The 18307-nt window shown below is 40.1% G+C and overlaps 1 protein-coding gene across 13 annotated transcripts in view; it reads left to right on the top strand.

Annotated features, from left to right (window-relative positions):
• L3MBTL3 (L3MBTL histone methyl-lysine binding protein 3) overlaps window positions 1–18307 on the top strand; it is an 84206-nt gene that overhangs the window by 31486 nt on the left and 34413 nt on the right. For all 13 annotated transcript variants that reach the window (XM_080390406.1, XM_080390411.1, XM_080390410.1 and 10 more), the window contains 4 exons: window positions 2447–2551; window positions 4183–4318; window positions 9521–9612; window positions 10165–10316. In XM_080390406.1, coding sequence (XP_080246532.1) covers window positions 2447–2551; window positions 4183–4318; window positions 9521–9612; window positions 10165–10316 — 485 coding nt within the window. The remainder of the gene's footprint in view (window positions 1–2446; window positions 2552–4182; window positions 4319–9520; window positions 9613–10164; window positions 10317–18307) is intronic.

Raw genomic sequence — 18307 nt, 5'->3', positions numbered from 1 at the left:
AGGTAATATTCCTCCATTTTACAGATGGACAAGCAAGCCACAGGATAGTAATGTTAAAAAAAAAAACAAACCCAAACTTCACCACTAATTTTGAATCCTTGATTTCGGTTTGGATTGTGAGAATTACTCTTTTTTCTCTTATTTTTCCAGTTCAGAAGCAGTACTTCTCACAACCTTTTTTGTACCCTTAGTTAGGAATGGTCAAGATAATGGAGAGTCCTTGCCACTTCCTGGTAAATCTTAGAGTAATTTCTAGGCTGTGACTGACAAGCTGTTATTGCTCCAGTAAAACAAAATCACTGACTTTTGAATTTCGTTTTTTTCAATCTCCAACTCCCTTGATGCAATCTTTTGAGTCTTGTGTATGTTCTTCTACCATATATAAACATTTCTAATCCTCAGTCTGCCATCTGCTCATTTGCTGACTCCTTTTACCTTTACTCTTGTTTTGTTCTTGTATCTTTCCTTATAAAGTATCTTTAAATGTTTGTTGTGAAGACACTGTATGTTTACTAAATTTGTCATAGCTTTACCTTGTGTGATATATTGAGAATAATGCACAAAATTGAAATAGTATTAAAGTTATTAGTCTTCTGAAAGTTGCCTGTTATTTTGCTGTAGCAGAAACCTAACTAAAGATTGTGTTGCCTTAGAAGTTTTAGAGTTGACAGTGGGAAGAATACTGAATAATTCATGTCTTAAATTTCAGGAAGTGTGTGTGTGATGATTGCTTAATTTTTAGTGTGTTGTTTGTAGAATTTTGTATTGCTTGAACAGTAATGTTTATTATAAGAATGAAAGAATAAACAGATCTGTGATTTTCTAATTGTCTCCTTTCTTTGTAACTTTATTTGTGCTAGCTTTTGCAAAATCTCACTTACATTTTTTGCCACTGTTCCTCAACGTGTCAGTATTTCCAGCATTTCAGTTTTCCACTGAGGTTTTTTATCTGTGAGGTATTTATGATACAGATGGCATTAGCTACAAGTGTGTGCACCAAGATGAACTTGAAGCATCTCAGTTTATTGATTTTAAAAAAAAGCTTAGCTTTTCTATTCCTCTGGAGGAAGTATCCAGAATTATGCATAGTGTAACTTCATTACACTTTCATTGGTAATAAAAACGTTAAGTGTGTTGATGTTAGGATGAAATAGCTTTTCAAATGCATGTACTGCCATCAGATTCTCTGATACTTAAGCCAGATCTACAAAATGATCTCAGCTATTTTTAGGCAGGGACTTAGAGTTGTGGTTAGCCATCTATTAGGTGGCCAAGTTAGGCTGATTTAAACTGGTCTAGTTCTCCATTTCCCTTCCCCTTGACTGCATATTCCTGCTCCTGTACCATGCACTGGTTTTGTAAAAAAAAATTATTATTCAGTTATATTATTCAGTTGTATCAGTAGCAGCCAAAGCCACCAAAGAGAGGATTTCCTTCCTTCCAAGTAGGTGAGACCTCTCTTGACTCCCTCCCTTGATACCCTTCTGTTTCCATTGACTGCAGAGGTACCCCAGATGGCTAGGGAGCATGTGTAGCTTTTAGACAGGAGCAGAAGGAAGGGGGAGCATATAAGATGCTTCTCCTGTGTTTTGTCTGTAACCATTTGGGACGTAAAAACTGGCTGTGAATTTGTTAACCCGTGGAAAACACTCTTCAGTTTTAGTCAGTTATTTTTCTGATATTCCCTCCAATTTAACCTTAGTATCACTAGCTTCCTTCCTTCTTTAACAGAGGGCAGGGAGCAGCATACGTGGAATGCTGATGCCTTATAATTGAAAACATCCATTCTAGCCTTATTTTCACTTTCTGTTTTTTTTGAAAGATGTTCTCCTGGGTTCATTGTAATGTGATATAAAGGTAGTCGTGTTCCTGTGATGCAAAAATATTCCTGGAAAAGTAGCTAATCTGGACTCAACATGTAAAGGAGAAAATGTCATCAAAGAGGCCATCCCTATATACAAACATTTTTCATATTACTGCCTTATAGTTCATCTTTCATGGCCTGAGATGTGGAAATGAAAAGGTAAAATAGAGCATCATTGCTGTGATTATTATAGGAATGATGACCACTAGGAAGGTCTCAAAGTGTCACTGTACAGGCTGAAAAATAATTACACTGTTAAAGTATTTTATTGACAATTAGTGAAAAAAGTTGAGGGCAAATCATGTTATCTCCTTTCCCTTGATTAACTTTTTTGCTGATTCTTTATAATTTTTTTACATACTGTCAAGTTTTAAGTCAGTCCAGTGTCAATGTGTTTTTTAAACTATCATCAACTTCTCTTTTCTGCTATATGTTTTTAAAAATATAAAACTTATTTTAAAGTGATTTATTAATTCTTTCAGAAACACGAAGAATAAATAATCATTTTTCTTTTCCTTAAAAAGATACTCTGTCTGTCTGGTCTCCTTTCAGAAGTATTGAAACTGTTCTTTTCCATTGCAGTATCAGTCTTTCCCATACAACAAAAATGGATTCAAAGTCGGGATGAAGCTGGAGGGTGTGGATCCTGAGCACCAGTCTATATACTGTGTTCTCACAGTGGCTGAGGTAAGCAGAGGCTGCGAGCAGCCGTGGTGTGGGATTGTAGGAAAGACTGAACTGTAACAGCAGCAGCTGAAAGTGCTCGCTGTTCCCTAACAAGCAGACAAGAAACTGTATGTAGGAAGATGGCTTTTAAATTAATCATGCTGTAGTCAATTTGCCTGACAGACATGTAAAGCCTATATCCAGTAGCACGTAGCAGTGGCTATTTACATGTATTTAATGTATGCAGCTAGAGAAAAAGGTGGATGATTTGTGTTTTTTCTGTAATTTTGTAATTTAAATCTATATTTAAAAGAGAAAACAAGTAGAAAAAACATGACAACAGGTATATAGCAGTTTTACAGAAGTTTGGTAGTATTTACAGTTGTTCTTTTCACTGATACAAATATGGAACACTTCCTTGTGTTGTAGTTGTGCTACATTTTTTTAAGGCTGATGGCCTCAGAAATTGCCTGTACTGTCAACTTCTACAAGTTAGTATACAGTATAAACTCAGTTTGTCTTTTTGCTGCAGTTTATGAAATATTTTTCCTGAAGAATAGCTGGTTTGCTCTTAGTAGTATAAATGAGAACCTGTTTCTCAGTTACATTTTGTATGTTTTTCAAACATACCTTACATTAATTTTTATATAGTTTTACCAAGGATCCTTTTTTGGTTTTGTTTTGTGAATTAAAATGGGGAAACAGGAATAGGTAGGCACTCTGCTCTGTATCACTGGCATTTTAGGCAGCTGTAGTTTTACAGTTTATCTGTTAATAGCCTAGGCTTTTGTGTACCCATTTCTAGATCTCTTCATGGCCCATAGCCATATCTCATTTTTGTGGGTATCTCTTCCATTTTCTGCGGGTGGTATGTCAGTGGTTGAGTATTTCCTGTGTACCTTGTGCTCGGCCCTAAGTGATGGGTCATGTTTTTCTGCAGGATGACCTGGATTCCACAGAATTCGGAGATGGCAAACTGAGAGTTATGTCAGAGTATAAATTAAATATAAAATAGAGCGACCTTGATGTCAAGAGATTTTCATTGATGACTGCGAGAAAGTTATGGCATTTGACACTTGGGAAGATGTGGAGAACTTTTGTAGAGAGAGAGGGATTGTGTCCTGTTTTTCCTCTTCCTCTCAGTGGTTAAGTTACTACTACATGGAGTAATGAAGTTCTGGGGGATACCTCCACTGACTGCTCATCTTTAACAACAGTTTCCAGTATCTCTCTGGAGAGCCTGTTGAACATAGTTGCTGTTGAGTACTTCCTTGTGTATTGATTAATCAGGATAGCTTGAAAGCATCATTATCTGCACTTTGTCCATGAATGTGTCGGATGTATTCATGCTCTTATTTAGGTTTTCTGTTTTATTCTGATGTTGGGTTGAACAGTTTACAAGTTTTTGAACACTAATGGTGATATGCAGCTTTTAGTTAATTCCTTTCACCAGAAGAGGAGGCACTCAGACTGAGAATAACTTTGCTTTTTTATCCCTTCCTTTTTATCAAATGAATTTATTCATCCAGTGTTGGTTTGAGCAGAAATAAAAGGCTGACTGAAAACATACTGTTATTGTATGTAATACTGACCAGAAGCTGTTATGTGTAGGGCAGACATCTTAAAACACTGTTGTACATTCCTGCTTTTAGGTTTGTGGCTACAGAATACGCCTCCATTTTGATGGATACCCAGATTGTTACGATTTCTGGGTGAATGCTGATTCTTCAGACATTCATCCTGTTGGATGGTGTGAGAAAACAGGTCACAAGCTTCACCCACCTAAAGGTACTGTTTAGTCTGCAATGTGCATGTTTACCATAGTCTCAATCTCAGAACTATCTAGGTAATCCTGTAAAATTTTTGGTAGAAACATTTTTGGTCATTTAGTCAGAGTATTTGAACATGGCAAATAAAACTCGAAGTCTTGCTTAAAACCTCAGGGTTGAAATCCTAACCTTTTTATTCAGAGGAAATTCAGAGAAAACAAGAAAACAAAGTGAACCGTAAGAGTCATTCATAAGGTATTAGGAAAGAAAGTTAAGCCACAAACCTAGACCCCCAAATGACTGCTTATTGCAAATGAAATGGCAGCATACTGGTGACATACATGCTTAAGCTGGGGTCTCACAGACAGCTGAGAATCCTTTAGTGGAAGGTCTTAGGACATTTTCATTACTAGATATCAATCACCATTATTACACGTGTTGGCACGGACTAAGGAAGATTGTGCTCTTTCCACAAAGAGTAAGCTTGAAATAGAGACAAAAAGAGGAACGAACAGAACAGGAGGGAGAAAAAAAGGGTGAGATTACAAGCCTGAAAGCATAATTTGTACATGTCTTATGTAAATGGTACACAGGTGTTGAAATACATGCTTGTTTAATTACTCTATTTCAGATTACGTACTTTTTATTTTGGCAGATGGAGGGCATCTGTACTGAACTGTACTGTGAAAAAGGGATAAATGGGCTCCCTTTTGGAATAGGAATGAAGTATGTGGGGATGAAGGGAGCAAGCCATGAAGACAGGAGAGAGAACGATATGAATGTGGTGCTTTGACATACACAGTGGGGGTAAAATGTGGTTTAGAAGGGCTGCAAAATAATGAGTGTGCAGAGTCAAGAGGATGTGTTATGGAGAATTATAAAACTGTGGATGGAAGTGCTCAGGTGTGGAAAGTGAGAGTAAAGCTACTGGAAGTATGGAGACAGGGGACCTGCCAGTGTGGGAGAGATTGGCATTTCTCCAGCTGAGCCTTGGAGGAGTATGAAAGAGCATGAGCTGCTCCTCTGAGCGCTCAGCAAGCTTCGGTCTGGCTACAGGGCAGGAGTGCTCTGTGCTGCTGCTCCCATGCAGCAGTTTTCCTTGGGGCACAGTTCTGCGTAACTGGCTGTGCACGAAGCGCAATTTCTTGCACACAAATCGGGATTTCTCAGAAGGCTGGCCTCCACTGAACTAGTAAGGTGTATGTAGCAAATGGGTAGTCCCCAGTTACAGTTACTGATATTATTACAGGGTGCTTAGTAAGTTTTGTATCTATGACAAAGGTTTGTTATCTTTTCCATCTTAAATGCCTGGTTTAGAAAGCTTAACCTTTTGTTAACCATGAATTATTGCTGCTGGAGGAAAGTTACTTTCTCTGACTCACTTTTATGAAAAGTTTCTTCAGTTTCTCTTCTAGTTTTAAGTTGGTGGGAAGCTTGTCCTTTTATGTTTATTTTTTTCACCATTCTGAAGTGGTGGAAGGATCTTTTACTTAAGAAAGTCCTGGAGCCTATCAGAGGTGTTGAGGGAGACAAGTTAGGGGAAGATATGAAGGGAATTGTCAGGAATCTGGTTGTCAGTCCTGCACAGCCATGTACTCCTACTATTTCCAAGACATATTCTTGACTTTGAATAGCAAGACTGTTCTCTGATGTTTTTATCCAAGACCTTCAAAATATTTTGGTCTTTGTATGACTTGGCTGCTGCTTCACCTCAGCGGTAAACCATTTCATCATTGATGAGGTATCGTGCGACTGCCAAAACCTGCTCTGGTACTCGTGAGACTTTGTCGTCCTCAGTGCAAGCTGAACTTGCACACAGGATGGAAGATGAACAGGGAAAAGCAAGCAGTATGGTAATCATGCATTGGAAGGAGACTGAGGGCGAACAGCCATTCATCAATTAGACATATTTTTTCTAGTTTTTCAGCAGGAGGTCTTGCACTACTCATATTTTACTGATAGTTGTGGAGTTCTGTTGTTCCAAGGGAAGGGAGAAGATGCCAGTTGTAGGTTGCTGGGGCTTCTTGTACATTTTTATTGGGTTGTGGGGTTTTATAAGGTTGCTTATACTTTGTTGTGGTATGACATTTCACTAACTATTTTTGTTTAGTGCCTATTGCAAATCATATGGACACTAAAGCTGATACCAGTTAGGACATAGTGGCACAGTATCTTATATAAAAGACACTTCAAAGAAGAACTCAAAGGTTTGCATTAGTAGCCATTCGTTTTCCAGATACAGTGCAAATTTATGACCTTCATGATGTAAACCATAAACAGTTTGGAACCTGGTGGCCTGAGAAAGAAGCAGAGATACTCCTGCTGCCATTCTGTGCAGTGTGGCGCCGCTTAATTGTTCCTGCAAGCTTGGGCAGAAGAGTCTTGCTTCACAGGGGAGGCTTGTAAGGAGAGTGTGCTCCAGGGGGATTTGGGGGCTCAGTAACTGACTCCTTGTTTTCTGAGGAGGCTGAAAGTGGGTAACTTTCCAAAGAGGCTTCAGTTGATCTTTCCTGTTGAGGGATGAGAGGCTATGTGTTGTGATGGGAGAGGACTGTGGGGGAGATTGAGGGACATGAGAAAGGAAGAATATTAGTCAAGATGCACTCTGATATGTATTTATATCCTTGCTTATTAGAACGTAAGGGGTGGGTAGTTCTGCGTTCTGCCGGGCAGGACAGGCCACGCAGCAGGGTGCCTCCCATCCTCATGACAGCAGAGGCAGCAGGTGGCTGCGGTGGGGCTCCCACAGCGGAAGGGGCAGCAAAACCCAGCTGGGCTTCCCAGGAGGGAAAAAAGGTGGTGTTTCAGGACACTGTTTGTTCTCTGTGCAGACGAGGTTGTGTTTCTGTCTCGCTCAGGTAAAACCTGCAGAGAGGCGATGGATATGTGTGTGTTTCCAGAATTATCATGGGCTCTGCCGTGGTAATACTGCTTTTGCCTGGATTAAGCCAAGAATCAGTTGGGTGCGAAAGAGAGAAGTTGGTGCAGCAGAGGCCACCAGTCTTGTGAAGCCAACTTCAGAGGAGTTGTTCTGCCATCAGCAGAGAGGGGAAGAGCCTTGAAAACTGTCTGTTACTAAAGGTCCCAAAATAAAAACTGCATTGACTCTTCCATACCTACAGTGACTAAATCAAATTCACTTTTGGTCCTTTTCTGAGAGATGAGGTAGGAGCTAGAGATCCCCCGTTCTCATTTGGTGACAGGAAGACCCACGCTGTGCAGAAATTGTTTCACAGTCTACCAAAACCATTTTTTTTCTTGGACTTTGTCCCAGTACCAGTACCTGATCCCATCACACATAGTAGGTGGGAGTTTGGTGTTTGCTGTGAGCTTTGAGTTAAGTTTGAATATCCTCTAAAATTACAAAGGGGAAACTAAAAGCATCGGTACCGCATTCCTTTAAAAATATTTCAACTGATCTACAGTTATAGTGTATCAAAATAAGAAACAATTGGAGTATAAAGAAAAGTATCATTGTTTAGACTTGGAGGTTGATTTACGTTGGCTAGTATTTAAAATGAAAAGTGAGAAATCCATATGCAGAGAAGGTGAAGTTAAAGGGTTCTTTACTTGCAGTTCCTTTGAAAATAGGAGATTCTCAGAAGGTTAAACAGAGCTGTTGTCTATAGCATATTTGAGTAACATTTCAAATAGTCCAGAGGTGACCCATTTCAGTAAAGGCAATTACTCACTGAAATTTATGGTGGTTTTGGTCTTGTTTTACTGGATTGTAACATATGAACTAAAATAGATGTTTCTGCAACTATTATTTAACAGGAGAATGAAAGAAAAAGACTATTTGCTTCCAAATATTAGCATTGTTTTATAGATTTGAAGTACAAGCAGCTTCTTGGGAATTATTTTATGCAGTTCAATATAGTGTTGATAATTTTATTTCTTCCCTAAGAAACTAGAAGAGGCAAACTGTCAACAGAAATCTAGATTTCTTCCCAAGTGCTGTATGCATAGAATTAAAAATGAAGAAAGTCCATGCAGGGGAGAGTTTACAGTGTAAATGCATAAGGGGTCCTGGGGCATTGATGGTGTAAGCAGCTGTTTTGCTTGAACCTAGGGAGCTGTTTTAAAGCTAGCAGTGATCACGCTGTATTAGTGATAGTAGGATGTAGAGGGTGTAGTAGGGTGAAGTCTGCAGGAGGAGGGAATTTTTTATTTTAGACTGACTGGCATAGTGGGAAGAGCTTTGGGGCCTGTAGGCCTTTTGCTTTTTCTGAAGTAGAAGCAACAAACTGAAAAGCAACTGGAGAATGCTTGCCCCGAGCTTGGTTGTATGCATGTCAGTCAGACCACCAAAGGGAAGTTAGTTGGTGCCTGCGAGGCAGAGAGGAGGTAAGGTGCCGTTTTCTTGGGGAGAGACACAGAGGTGACTTGTAACCTGTGCCGCTTGGAGAGGATTGCTTGAAAGGAGAGAGAGATTTAACATAAAACTGATAACCTTATTGAGACTGATTTTTGATACCTGGTAGAATTACAGATTTTAGTTCCTAGGCTGCCCCTAGGTGTTCTGGTCCTTGAGGACCTTCAGGTCCCTTGATGGCCAGGACTACAAGGTCAGAGATAAGGGATAGAGCAGTGATTTTGAAATAAATGCTCCCCAGCTTTTTTTTGAGGGTGAAACTGAGACTGAGCTGAGTTCTTGCCTAGTGCTTTATTTATATGACTGTTCTTCCTCCCAGATGAAGATTAGGAACAGTTCAAATGTTAGTCCTAGCCAACTATAAGAAACTAATAATGTACAGCTCAAGAAAGCAGAGTATTTTCCTCAGTTAGTGTAAAGAAAGCTTGACATTTTGGTAAGGAAGTTCAGCCAGCCATAAGTAGAGAACATTATTCCTCTTTGTAATACCAGATGCCCAAATAAAATAAGAAAAGCTTCGTCAACTTTCTTTTGAACTCTGTAAGCTCCTCTAAGGTATGTCGTGCTAAAATTTCTAATAATCCAAACCGGTGCTCCCTCAGAGACTTGCTGAGTTCATATTGGGATAGAATTAATATGTAGTTTTAAAGTAAATTTTATCAGTGTAGTTTATATAAAATTAGAATACATAGTTAACAGTGCATAATCTTTTCAGTTTTGAAATTGTACGAAACATTTCAGAATTAGATGGGAAAAAAATCTTCACCAATTATGACGAAATCACCTGCACGCACCTTGTGTCTGATGCCTGTCATTTCTCACCCTTCTTTTATGACCATTATTTAGGATATAAAGAAGAAGAATTCAGCTGGCCCTCATACCTAAAGGCATGCAAGGCTCAAGCTGCTCCTAAATCACTGTTTGAAAACCAGAATGCAGTAAGTACTCAATTGTTACTAATGGTGTGGAAAGTTGCTAGCATGCTCATGTGTGTGGTAGAGACTCACAGCATATTTTGCTGATGGCAGACTGGAGACCTGAAGTTTGAGATAAAAATGTTACAACAAATTGAATAACAATCTCCACTTCAATTCACCTCTGTAATTCTGATCCATTAATTTTTAACTGTTCTGTTTAAACATCTGATGTGGGACATTCAGAAACAGTATATTAAATGAAATCTAAGACTTGATACTAATACTGTGTCTGGCACCATAAAGTTGTGGAACAAGCACAGTCTTTCAGAGAGAGTATCTAAGACAGTTAAAACCAACACATTTAATTTTAGCAGCATGTTTAGAGCTTTTTTATTTCATACACCATGAGTCTGTGTTTGAGCATCTCTCATGTCAACTAATTAAGCTGCTGCCACTTTGTTGGAGCAGCTAATTGGGAAACTTAGAAATGACATGAGTATATTGATTGTAGACACTGGGGAGATTTCTGGATTTGTAGTCTTCATCTTCAATTAAATGTCTTTCTCTATGTAGACAGTGATTCCGTCGGGATTTCGAGTGGGGATGAAGCTGGAAGCTGTAGACAAGAAGAATCCGACTTTCATTTGTGTTGCTACGGTAACAGACATGGTGGACAATCGTTTTCTGGTTCATTTTGACAACTGGGATGAGAGTTACGACTACTGGTATGATGTTTGTGTTTTGTATCCTAGTGAGACGTACCAGAAATGTGTTAGCTTTAAGCACTATTGTGATACTTTCCAGACTGTCAATACAGTTACCATACCAACTTTTGCTAGATTTGTAATCATGACCACCAAAGTATGTTTCAGTGGCAGACCGGAGGAATCAAATTTCCAATGTCAAATTGCACATAAACAATTTTGAATTGTGCTAAATGAGTGTTCATGTGTGCTGCTACATCTGGAGTTGTGGATTAATTTCTCATTTCAATTACATAGTGTTTCTGAGGTTGATACCTGTAGTGAAGAATGTGCACCATAATAATGTGACTATAATGGCACTTGGAATTAGGTTTACATATTGTTGTAAACTGAAAGAAGGGCTGCATTTTTTCATAAGGTTCTTGATCCACTTACATTGTTCAGACTGAACCTTAGCCATCTTCTGTAAGTCATCAGGATACTGGCAAAACCTGGTTTTGGTCTTTTGTGTTCTACATTCCTCAGAAAACTGGGATTCTGCTATCCTGATCTGTGTTAGAGATGGCCTTTCTGCATGTTGTATGGTGGAGGGCTCTGTGTATCTATATAGGAAGGTCAGTGAATGGAGCAGGTCATACTATGAGCATAAAGGTACTGAAGGAGATTCAGCCTATGGCTGTCACAGTGCAGGATTGTATTTGCACTTGCATCTTCTTTTGGCAGATCATTTAGAGCAAAGTAATGTACCTTACATTCTTCGAAGAGTAAGTTACCGTGGAACATGTACAGCATTGTAAGCCTACGTCTTGGGTTCAGCAGTGGCAACTTAATTGCATAGTTGAGCCTGTAAAAATAAATGAAAGGGGCTTTTTCATCTATATTTGATGACTGCTTAGGCACTACGTCAATGAGAAACTATTATGTAACTTCAAAACTTCGTGAGTCCATCTCTTGAAATAATGATTGTATTGGCTACGTGACAAATAAGCTGTAGAAGAACTAAATTATTGAAGCAGTGGTGAACAGGTAGTTCAATGAGGTCAGGGACTGAGTGTCAAGATAATAGGCCATGAATCAAAGACCAGAAAAATTAATGATTATTTCTATAAAGAAGTAACACAGAACATACATTTCCTCACAAACCAGCAGGAAACTGGGGATGGGGAAAAGGTACTCTGAATTACCTGATACTTGAATGCTCACTGATAACAGTTATTCCATTAATTAATAATGAAAACAGCAGTTAGGTAGAGGCTTTTAGGGCAAACATAATGCAAAATAAACTGTAGTTTGTTCAGAGGTAGCATAGGTATCTCTCTAAGACTGTGTATAGCAGACATACACTGAATTTCAGGCTCATTAATATTCCCATGTCAACAGGAATTTTGCCTACTGATCTTGGAAGAGGGAAAAGTAGTTTTTAAGTATATAACAAGGCTTTACATTTTTGCCGTCATAGTATTCTGAAGTGGGCTTTCTGAATTTCATATGCAGAATGTATGAAATAACATCTGCTTAAAGGATGAGGGAAAATAGAAGTAGAAAATGTATAGGTGTGTGAGAAATCACTGGAGCTATATTTATACTGAAGCCAAGCTGATGATTTTTTCTCTTGGTGAAATTGTAAAAATACCTTTCTGGAAGGAGCAAGAAGATGCTGCTGGAAGTGTGTTGAAATTAAGTCCTGAGTGACGTGGCCTACCTCTCTGCATTGCTATGATGGAGATCAAGAATGAATAGAGGAGGAAGGAAAGAAAATGGGAGAAAGAACAGCAAATGAAAATAGCAGTGGAGTGTCTGATCAAAAGAGAGCCTGAAAATGCATCCTGAATGCATCCCACTTACATTTTTAATTTTAGATACTAGGTTTGTAGGGGCCTTAAAATATCTTAGGTGCATAAGTTTCAAAACCTACCAACTTATTTCTGTAACTAAAAAGGAAAAGTTTTGTTGGGCTTACCCAGAGTGGAGACTCACAGTTTCCCTGTGCCTGCATATAGGTTTCAATCTCAGAATTATAACGAAGGAGAAATGATGTATTTAATGTATGTAGTTGATGATTTTCAAACACCTTTTCTTTCTGTATACCTTTTGTGATTTAGTTAGTTTGAGTAGATTGAACTTCTTCATTGAGGTTAAAAATTCTTTCCTCTTCTTGGATAAGTAAAAGGCAGTTGACTGACTTTGCTGGACTTCAGGCAACAGAAATCTGTTACCATCACGTAAGCTTATTAGGCTTCAGGCTTTCAGCTTGAAGATACCCTTCCTGATTTTTTCCTGAGCATTAGAAAATACGTTAATGGTTGAAAGTAAGTACCCTGGCCAGAATTAGCCATAACTACAGTTCTTTAATGCATGGTGGTGATACTTTCAGTGTCTTATAAATCCTGTTAAATTATCCTTTGCCAGTGGCTTTTAGAGGAAGCAGAGTGAACAAAATGGACAAATTAAAAGACTTTCCTTCAGGAAGGAGAATTTTGACCTATATGGCACAAGCCGTCAGGTCCTTGCCATCTGTCCCATCTTTTTTTATGAAACAAATAATACTTCTTTGAGAGCCAAAGATATTCCCTGTGGGTGGAATTTCTAAATTTTCTTATGATTGTCTGAATCTAGAAGTAACATTTGGGAATCTTTGGGTACGTCTGAACTGTGATTTAACTACAGGTCCATGCTGGCTTTCGGTTCTCCATTCTCTTGCATCTTTTCTTACACACAGACTTATGTCATCTCAGCTTCCTGATTTTTTTTTGACTAAACCTAAACACTGCCAGAGCTTGTGAAGGGGGTTAAGCTGTGCTAGCTTGTTGTTGCTTGCCCACAGGAGAGATGGAGTGATGGCCATGCTGGATATGCTGCAGCCCAAACTTGCTAGGTCAGAGGACTATGGCTGCCCTCATCCTCGACGTGGTCTGAACTTTGCCTGCAGAGAAGGTGCTACAGTCAGCTCTTCTGGGATCAGCTTACCAGGAGTGTTAGAAAATACAATGTCCCATGCTTCTCTCACCGTTCTTTTCCTGTCTATCTTGCATAGATAAAACGATTTCTAAAGTGCTTTGCGAAGACACATCAGCTTTTGATTTTCTGAACCATTTTCCAATCTATGAGTTTTGGAAAGGACTGGATTTTGGTGTGAGACTGAGGCCAGTTCTGTTCTCCACCAGCATCTGCTACTTTGCTAACAGTTAAGTCCTTAAAAGTTGTGCTCATCTTGTTTCATTTTCCACAGAATCACAGAATGGTGAGGGTTGGAAGGCACCTCTGGAGATATCTAGTCCAACCCCCTGCCAAAGCAGGTGCACCTACAGCAGGTTGCACAGAGTCACATTCAGGCAGGTTTTGAATGTCTCCAGAGAAGTAGGAACCACAGCCTCTCTGGGCAGCCTGTGCCAGGGCTCTGTCACCCTCAAGGTAAAGAAGTTTTCCTTCCTATTCAGGTGGAACTTCTTGTGCTGCAGTTTGTGCCCGTTGCCCCTTGTCCTGTCGCTGGGCACCACTGAAAAGAGTCCAGACACATCCTCCTGACACTCACCCCCAAGATATTTGTGTGCATTGATAAGGTCCCCTCTCAGTCTTCTCTTCTCCAGGCTAAGGAGGCCCGGCTCTCTCAGCCTTTCCTCATAAGGGAGATGCTCCATTTCCCTCATCATCTCTGTAGCCCTCCGCTGGACCCTCTCCAGCAGTTCCGTGTCTCTCTGGAACTGGAGAGCCCAGAACTGAACACAGCACTTCAGATGCAGCCCCGGCAGGGCAGAGTAGCAGGGGAGGATCACCTCCCTCGACCTGCTGGCCACAGTCCTCCTAATGCACCCCAGGATCCCACCGGACTTCTTGGCCACCAGGACACGCTGCTGGCTCATGGGCAACTTGCTGTGCCCACCAGGACTCCCAGCTCCTTCTCCACAGAGCTGCCTCCCAGCAGGTCAGCCCCCAGCCTGTACTGGTGCGTGGGGCTGTCCCTCCCCAGGTGCAGGACCCTGCACGTGCCTTTATGGAACTTCAAGAGGTTCCTTATCCCCAGCTCTCCAGCCTGTCCAGGTCTCGCTGAATGGCAGCACAGCCTTCTGCTGCATCAGCCACTCCTCCCCGTGCTGTATCATCAGCAAACTTGCTGAGGGTACACTCTGTCCCTTCATCCAGGTCACTGATGAATAAGTTGAACAGGACTGGACCCAGTACAGAGCCCTGGAGAACACCACGAGCTACAGGCCTCCAGCAAGGCTCTGTGCCACTGACCACAACCCCCTGAGCTCTGCCACTCAGCCAGTTCTCAGCCCACCTCCCTGTCCACTCACCTAACCCCCACTGCCTGAGCTTACCTGTGAGGGTGTTACGGGAGACGGTGTCAAAGGCCTTGCTGAGGTCAAGGCAGACAACAACCACTGCTCTCCCATCACGTGCCCGGTCAGTCATTCCATCACAGAAGGCTATCAGGTTGGTCAGGCATGATTTCCCCTTGGTGAATCCACGTTGGCTACTGATAACTTCATTTTCCTCCAGGTGCATAGAGATGACCTCCAGGATGAGCTGTTCCATCACCTTTCTGGGGATGGAGGTGAGGCTGACTGGCCTGTAGTTCCCTCTTGCCCTTTTTGAAGACTGGAGTGATGCTGGCTTTGCTCCAGTCCTCAGGCACCTCTCCATGACCTTTTTGAGATAATTAACTTTGTTCCCCTGTATCTTTGGAAGGAACAGGTTTTTTTGAAGGGGTTATTTTATGTCAAAAAGAAGATAAAACAATCTTAAACAACCTTGAGTCACAGTGCATGCTTTTAACTATTTAAATTGGTAATGGACCATTATCTGACCCTAAAGCTCTGCAATTTCATGGAAATCACCATGCAGCTGTCTTATCAGACTTTAAATAGAAAATATGGTTATGTGGCTTGCTGAACCACCTCTGGATGCATACTATAACCCCATGGGCCACGTTTTGGGAAGCCTTTACTTAAAAATAACCTGCTTTTACACTTGTCAGTGATGAAGTGTTCTCACTTATACACTAGATGGGGCTGCAGGATGGTTTCTATGTTTTCCTTTTTTTATTTTTATTTTTTTTATGCAGTTAGATGACTGACTTCTCACAATCAAGAAGCTGTATAAGTAGCATTCTTGAGGGTATATTATTATTTATGCATGTTTAACAAACGTGTGAGCAGTTTTTCATAGATAACTTTTGTTATAGATTCTATCTACATTTAATAAAGTGAAAATCAAAATACCAAAAGGTTTCTTTCCACAAAATAGAACTTCAGAAATTATTTCAAAACAGCAAATGAGTATAACACATACAGCTTATTTTAAAGAACATGCCAATTACTAAATAAAAACTCTGTACAGATCTTCAGATGGAGACCCATTTGGAAAATAATTTTCTAAAAGAATTGAATATGCATTTTTTTAACAGCAAGCATTATCATCCATTTCTCTTGATCTGAATTTAACGATCCGTATATATGAAACAGATTTTTTTCGGAAAAATTAACAGGACAGCTGACAGTGACCAACAGAAAAATACTAAATCTTCTTCCATATCTGAGACTCCCACTGGGATGTGCCGTCCTGCTGTCAGTTAAGGACAGTTGAACTGCACACATGCTCCTTTCACACAGAGTGGTACACCCACCAGGGGGGCATGTCATCAGCTGCCCTTAGCTTTCCTTATCGCAGAATTTCTTCCTGACCTTTCACATTGCGTAGCTCTTCCCTGCTTTGACATCTTTTCTAACATGTAGTTAAGCTGTCCTTAACTCAGCAGAGCTGCCAGTTGTTCTGTCCCTCTGCGTGGCTCTCTTACGGGTTCAGCTGGCAGGTTCTGCTGCTTTTGGCTTCACTTCAGCTTCAGTTTAGCTTCAGTATGGATAATAGATGCCTTTTTCTGTCTGCTTGTTCTCACACAACAGAAGGAATGGATGGCAAGTGGCATGAATTGTGTGGACATTTTAATCTTGCTTTATTAGTTGAGCATGCCTGTGTCACCACTCCACTGCTTGGTGGAAGGTGGTGGTGCTCTGCTGTGGTCCAGGGGTAGGTAGATTTGGAGATGCAAAATTCTTAGCTCCTGCTAGTGGTGGTCACCTTTTTTGGCCTAGGAAGCATCCTAACAATTCATGGATCATCATGTTTTATGGAGCACATTAGCCGGGTGATCTGCCTTCTGTTTTGGAACAAAGGAGATAAAAAGCTATGGGATGCAGCAAATTGATTGTGAAAAGTCAGAGTAGCCTTTAGCATTCCAGCTGACAAGTCTTGGGCTTAGTGTGATAGATTGTTGTTCTTCCAAACTAGATGATATGTCCATGAAATAACACACATTAAAGCATAATAGTTTTACCTTAAATTGTGTTTGACTTCTACTGATCCCTACATTTATTGTTAAATGGACTGTTAGAAGCTAAAAGGCTGTGTGCAATCAGTAGGTAAAGAAGGACTGTGTGACCTGGTTTTGCGGGAACAGGGTTGGTTTTTTTCCTGAGACCACCGTGGTTACAGACGTTTCTAACGGGCTCATCTGTAATGACTGCGTTTTTCTTTTAAAGCAAATCAAAATGTTGTGGATGCTTTATAGTGCTATTTTGCACTGCTGTGGTGTGTAGCACTTGTTGCTACGTGTTCCATGTTTGCTCCCAGTACTATAATGGCAGAGCACCTTCCATGAGTGGATCTTTCATTGCAACATATCTTGGTCACTTGCTTATTCTTGAAGCTGTCCTGTTAATTTTTCCAAAAAATCTGTTTCATATATACGGATAGTTAAATTCAGATCAAGAGAAATGGATGATAATGCTTGCTTATTCAAGAAGTTTGTGCAGTGGCATTTACTTTTCAGAATTTTATAAAAATGTTTGTTCGAACTATGCTTGAAAAAGCAAAGCAGAACAAGTGCATTTAGAAGGTTTGTCCTGGTGAGTGTTTTCACAAGTTCACCTCATAATTTTAAGTATAATAATGTTTTGGACTTTACTGCAAAACGTTTCAGGAAGTAAGAGTATATGTCCTTCCAGTGCAGAAGGATACTTCATCCATGAAAAATTCTTCCACGTAAAATTCCGACTTGAGAGGGGTAGAAGAGAGCAGTGTTGCCCCCTTTGCTTGTTAGCTTCCCTTCACATTTATTGTAAAGAGAAGGGAAGAGAACAGACGGAGCCTGAAGCACTCACCTTCTCTTCGATTTGTTTGGGGCAAGGTGTTCCTAGGAGTCTGCTGCTGAGTTTAACAGTGCAAAATTATCACAGAAGTCCTTTTGTTTCCTTTTATTAATGGCAGCTTCAGTGATTTAGAGAGTACCTTGTGTGATACTATAAATAATAAATACATATAATATAGCTTTATGTATTGCAGTAGGACAAAAGGTCGGTATTCTGGAAGTAAGCTGAATCCCTGGCTGTTGTCAGAGCCATTAGAGAGTCTATCAAAGGTAGGCCTTATCTGCTAGAAGTTGATCTGTTTGGCGTCATTACGAAGATGTACTAGCAAAGCTGTTTCATGCATAAAGCCACAAGGTAATTGTAGTAGGTTGGCCAGTATTTTTCATCATTAGTGCTTGACTCTTAGGTAGAAGGCTAGAGGAGTGCTTGTTCGGAGATGGTGCGTCTGAGGCACCCAACCTACGTTTCTGTTAAGTATATCCATATTGAACTTTAGACATCACGTAAAATTACTTCTCAGATTTAAAAAAAAATAAAATTAGTGTTATTCTCAGTATTCCAAATATGATATGGTCCTCCTTTTTCTTTTATGCAGCACAGGTTCAAACCTGCAATGTGGTAGTAGCCCAGGGTTCAGTGTAGAGTCTCTTCTGTACTGTGTTTCCTTCTGCAGTCTTTGGAAGATGTTTGTATTCAAGATCAGCAGACCTAGCATTTTGATCTGAGCCTTAAGATCTTAGGGTGCCTGCTAATTTACCTTCAACTTCTTTTTCTATCGTGCACAGTTCATTTCACCCTCTTAAATGTTACATTTTATTAATGTGATATTTTTTAAAAAATATAAATTAGTACTGCTAATTAAGG

This window comes from Falco punctatus, assembly GCF_963210335.1.
Source record: "Falco punctatus genome assembly, chromosome: 5".
In the NCBI taxonomy this organism is placed as follows: Eukaryota; Metazoa; Chordata; class Aves; order Falconiformes; family Falconidae; genus Falco; species Falco punctatus.
The sequence above is the reverse complement of the archived record's forward strand: the minus strand, read 5'-3'. Positions and strand labels throughout refer to the sequence as shown.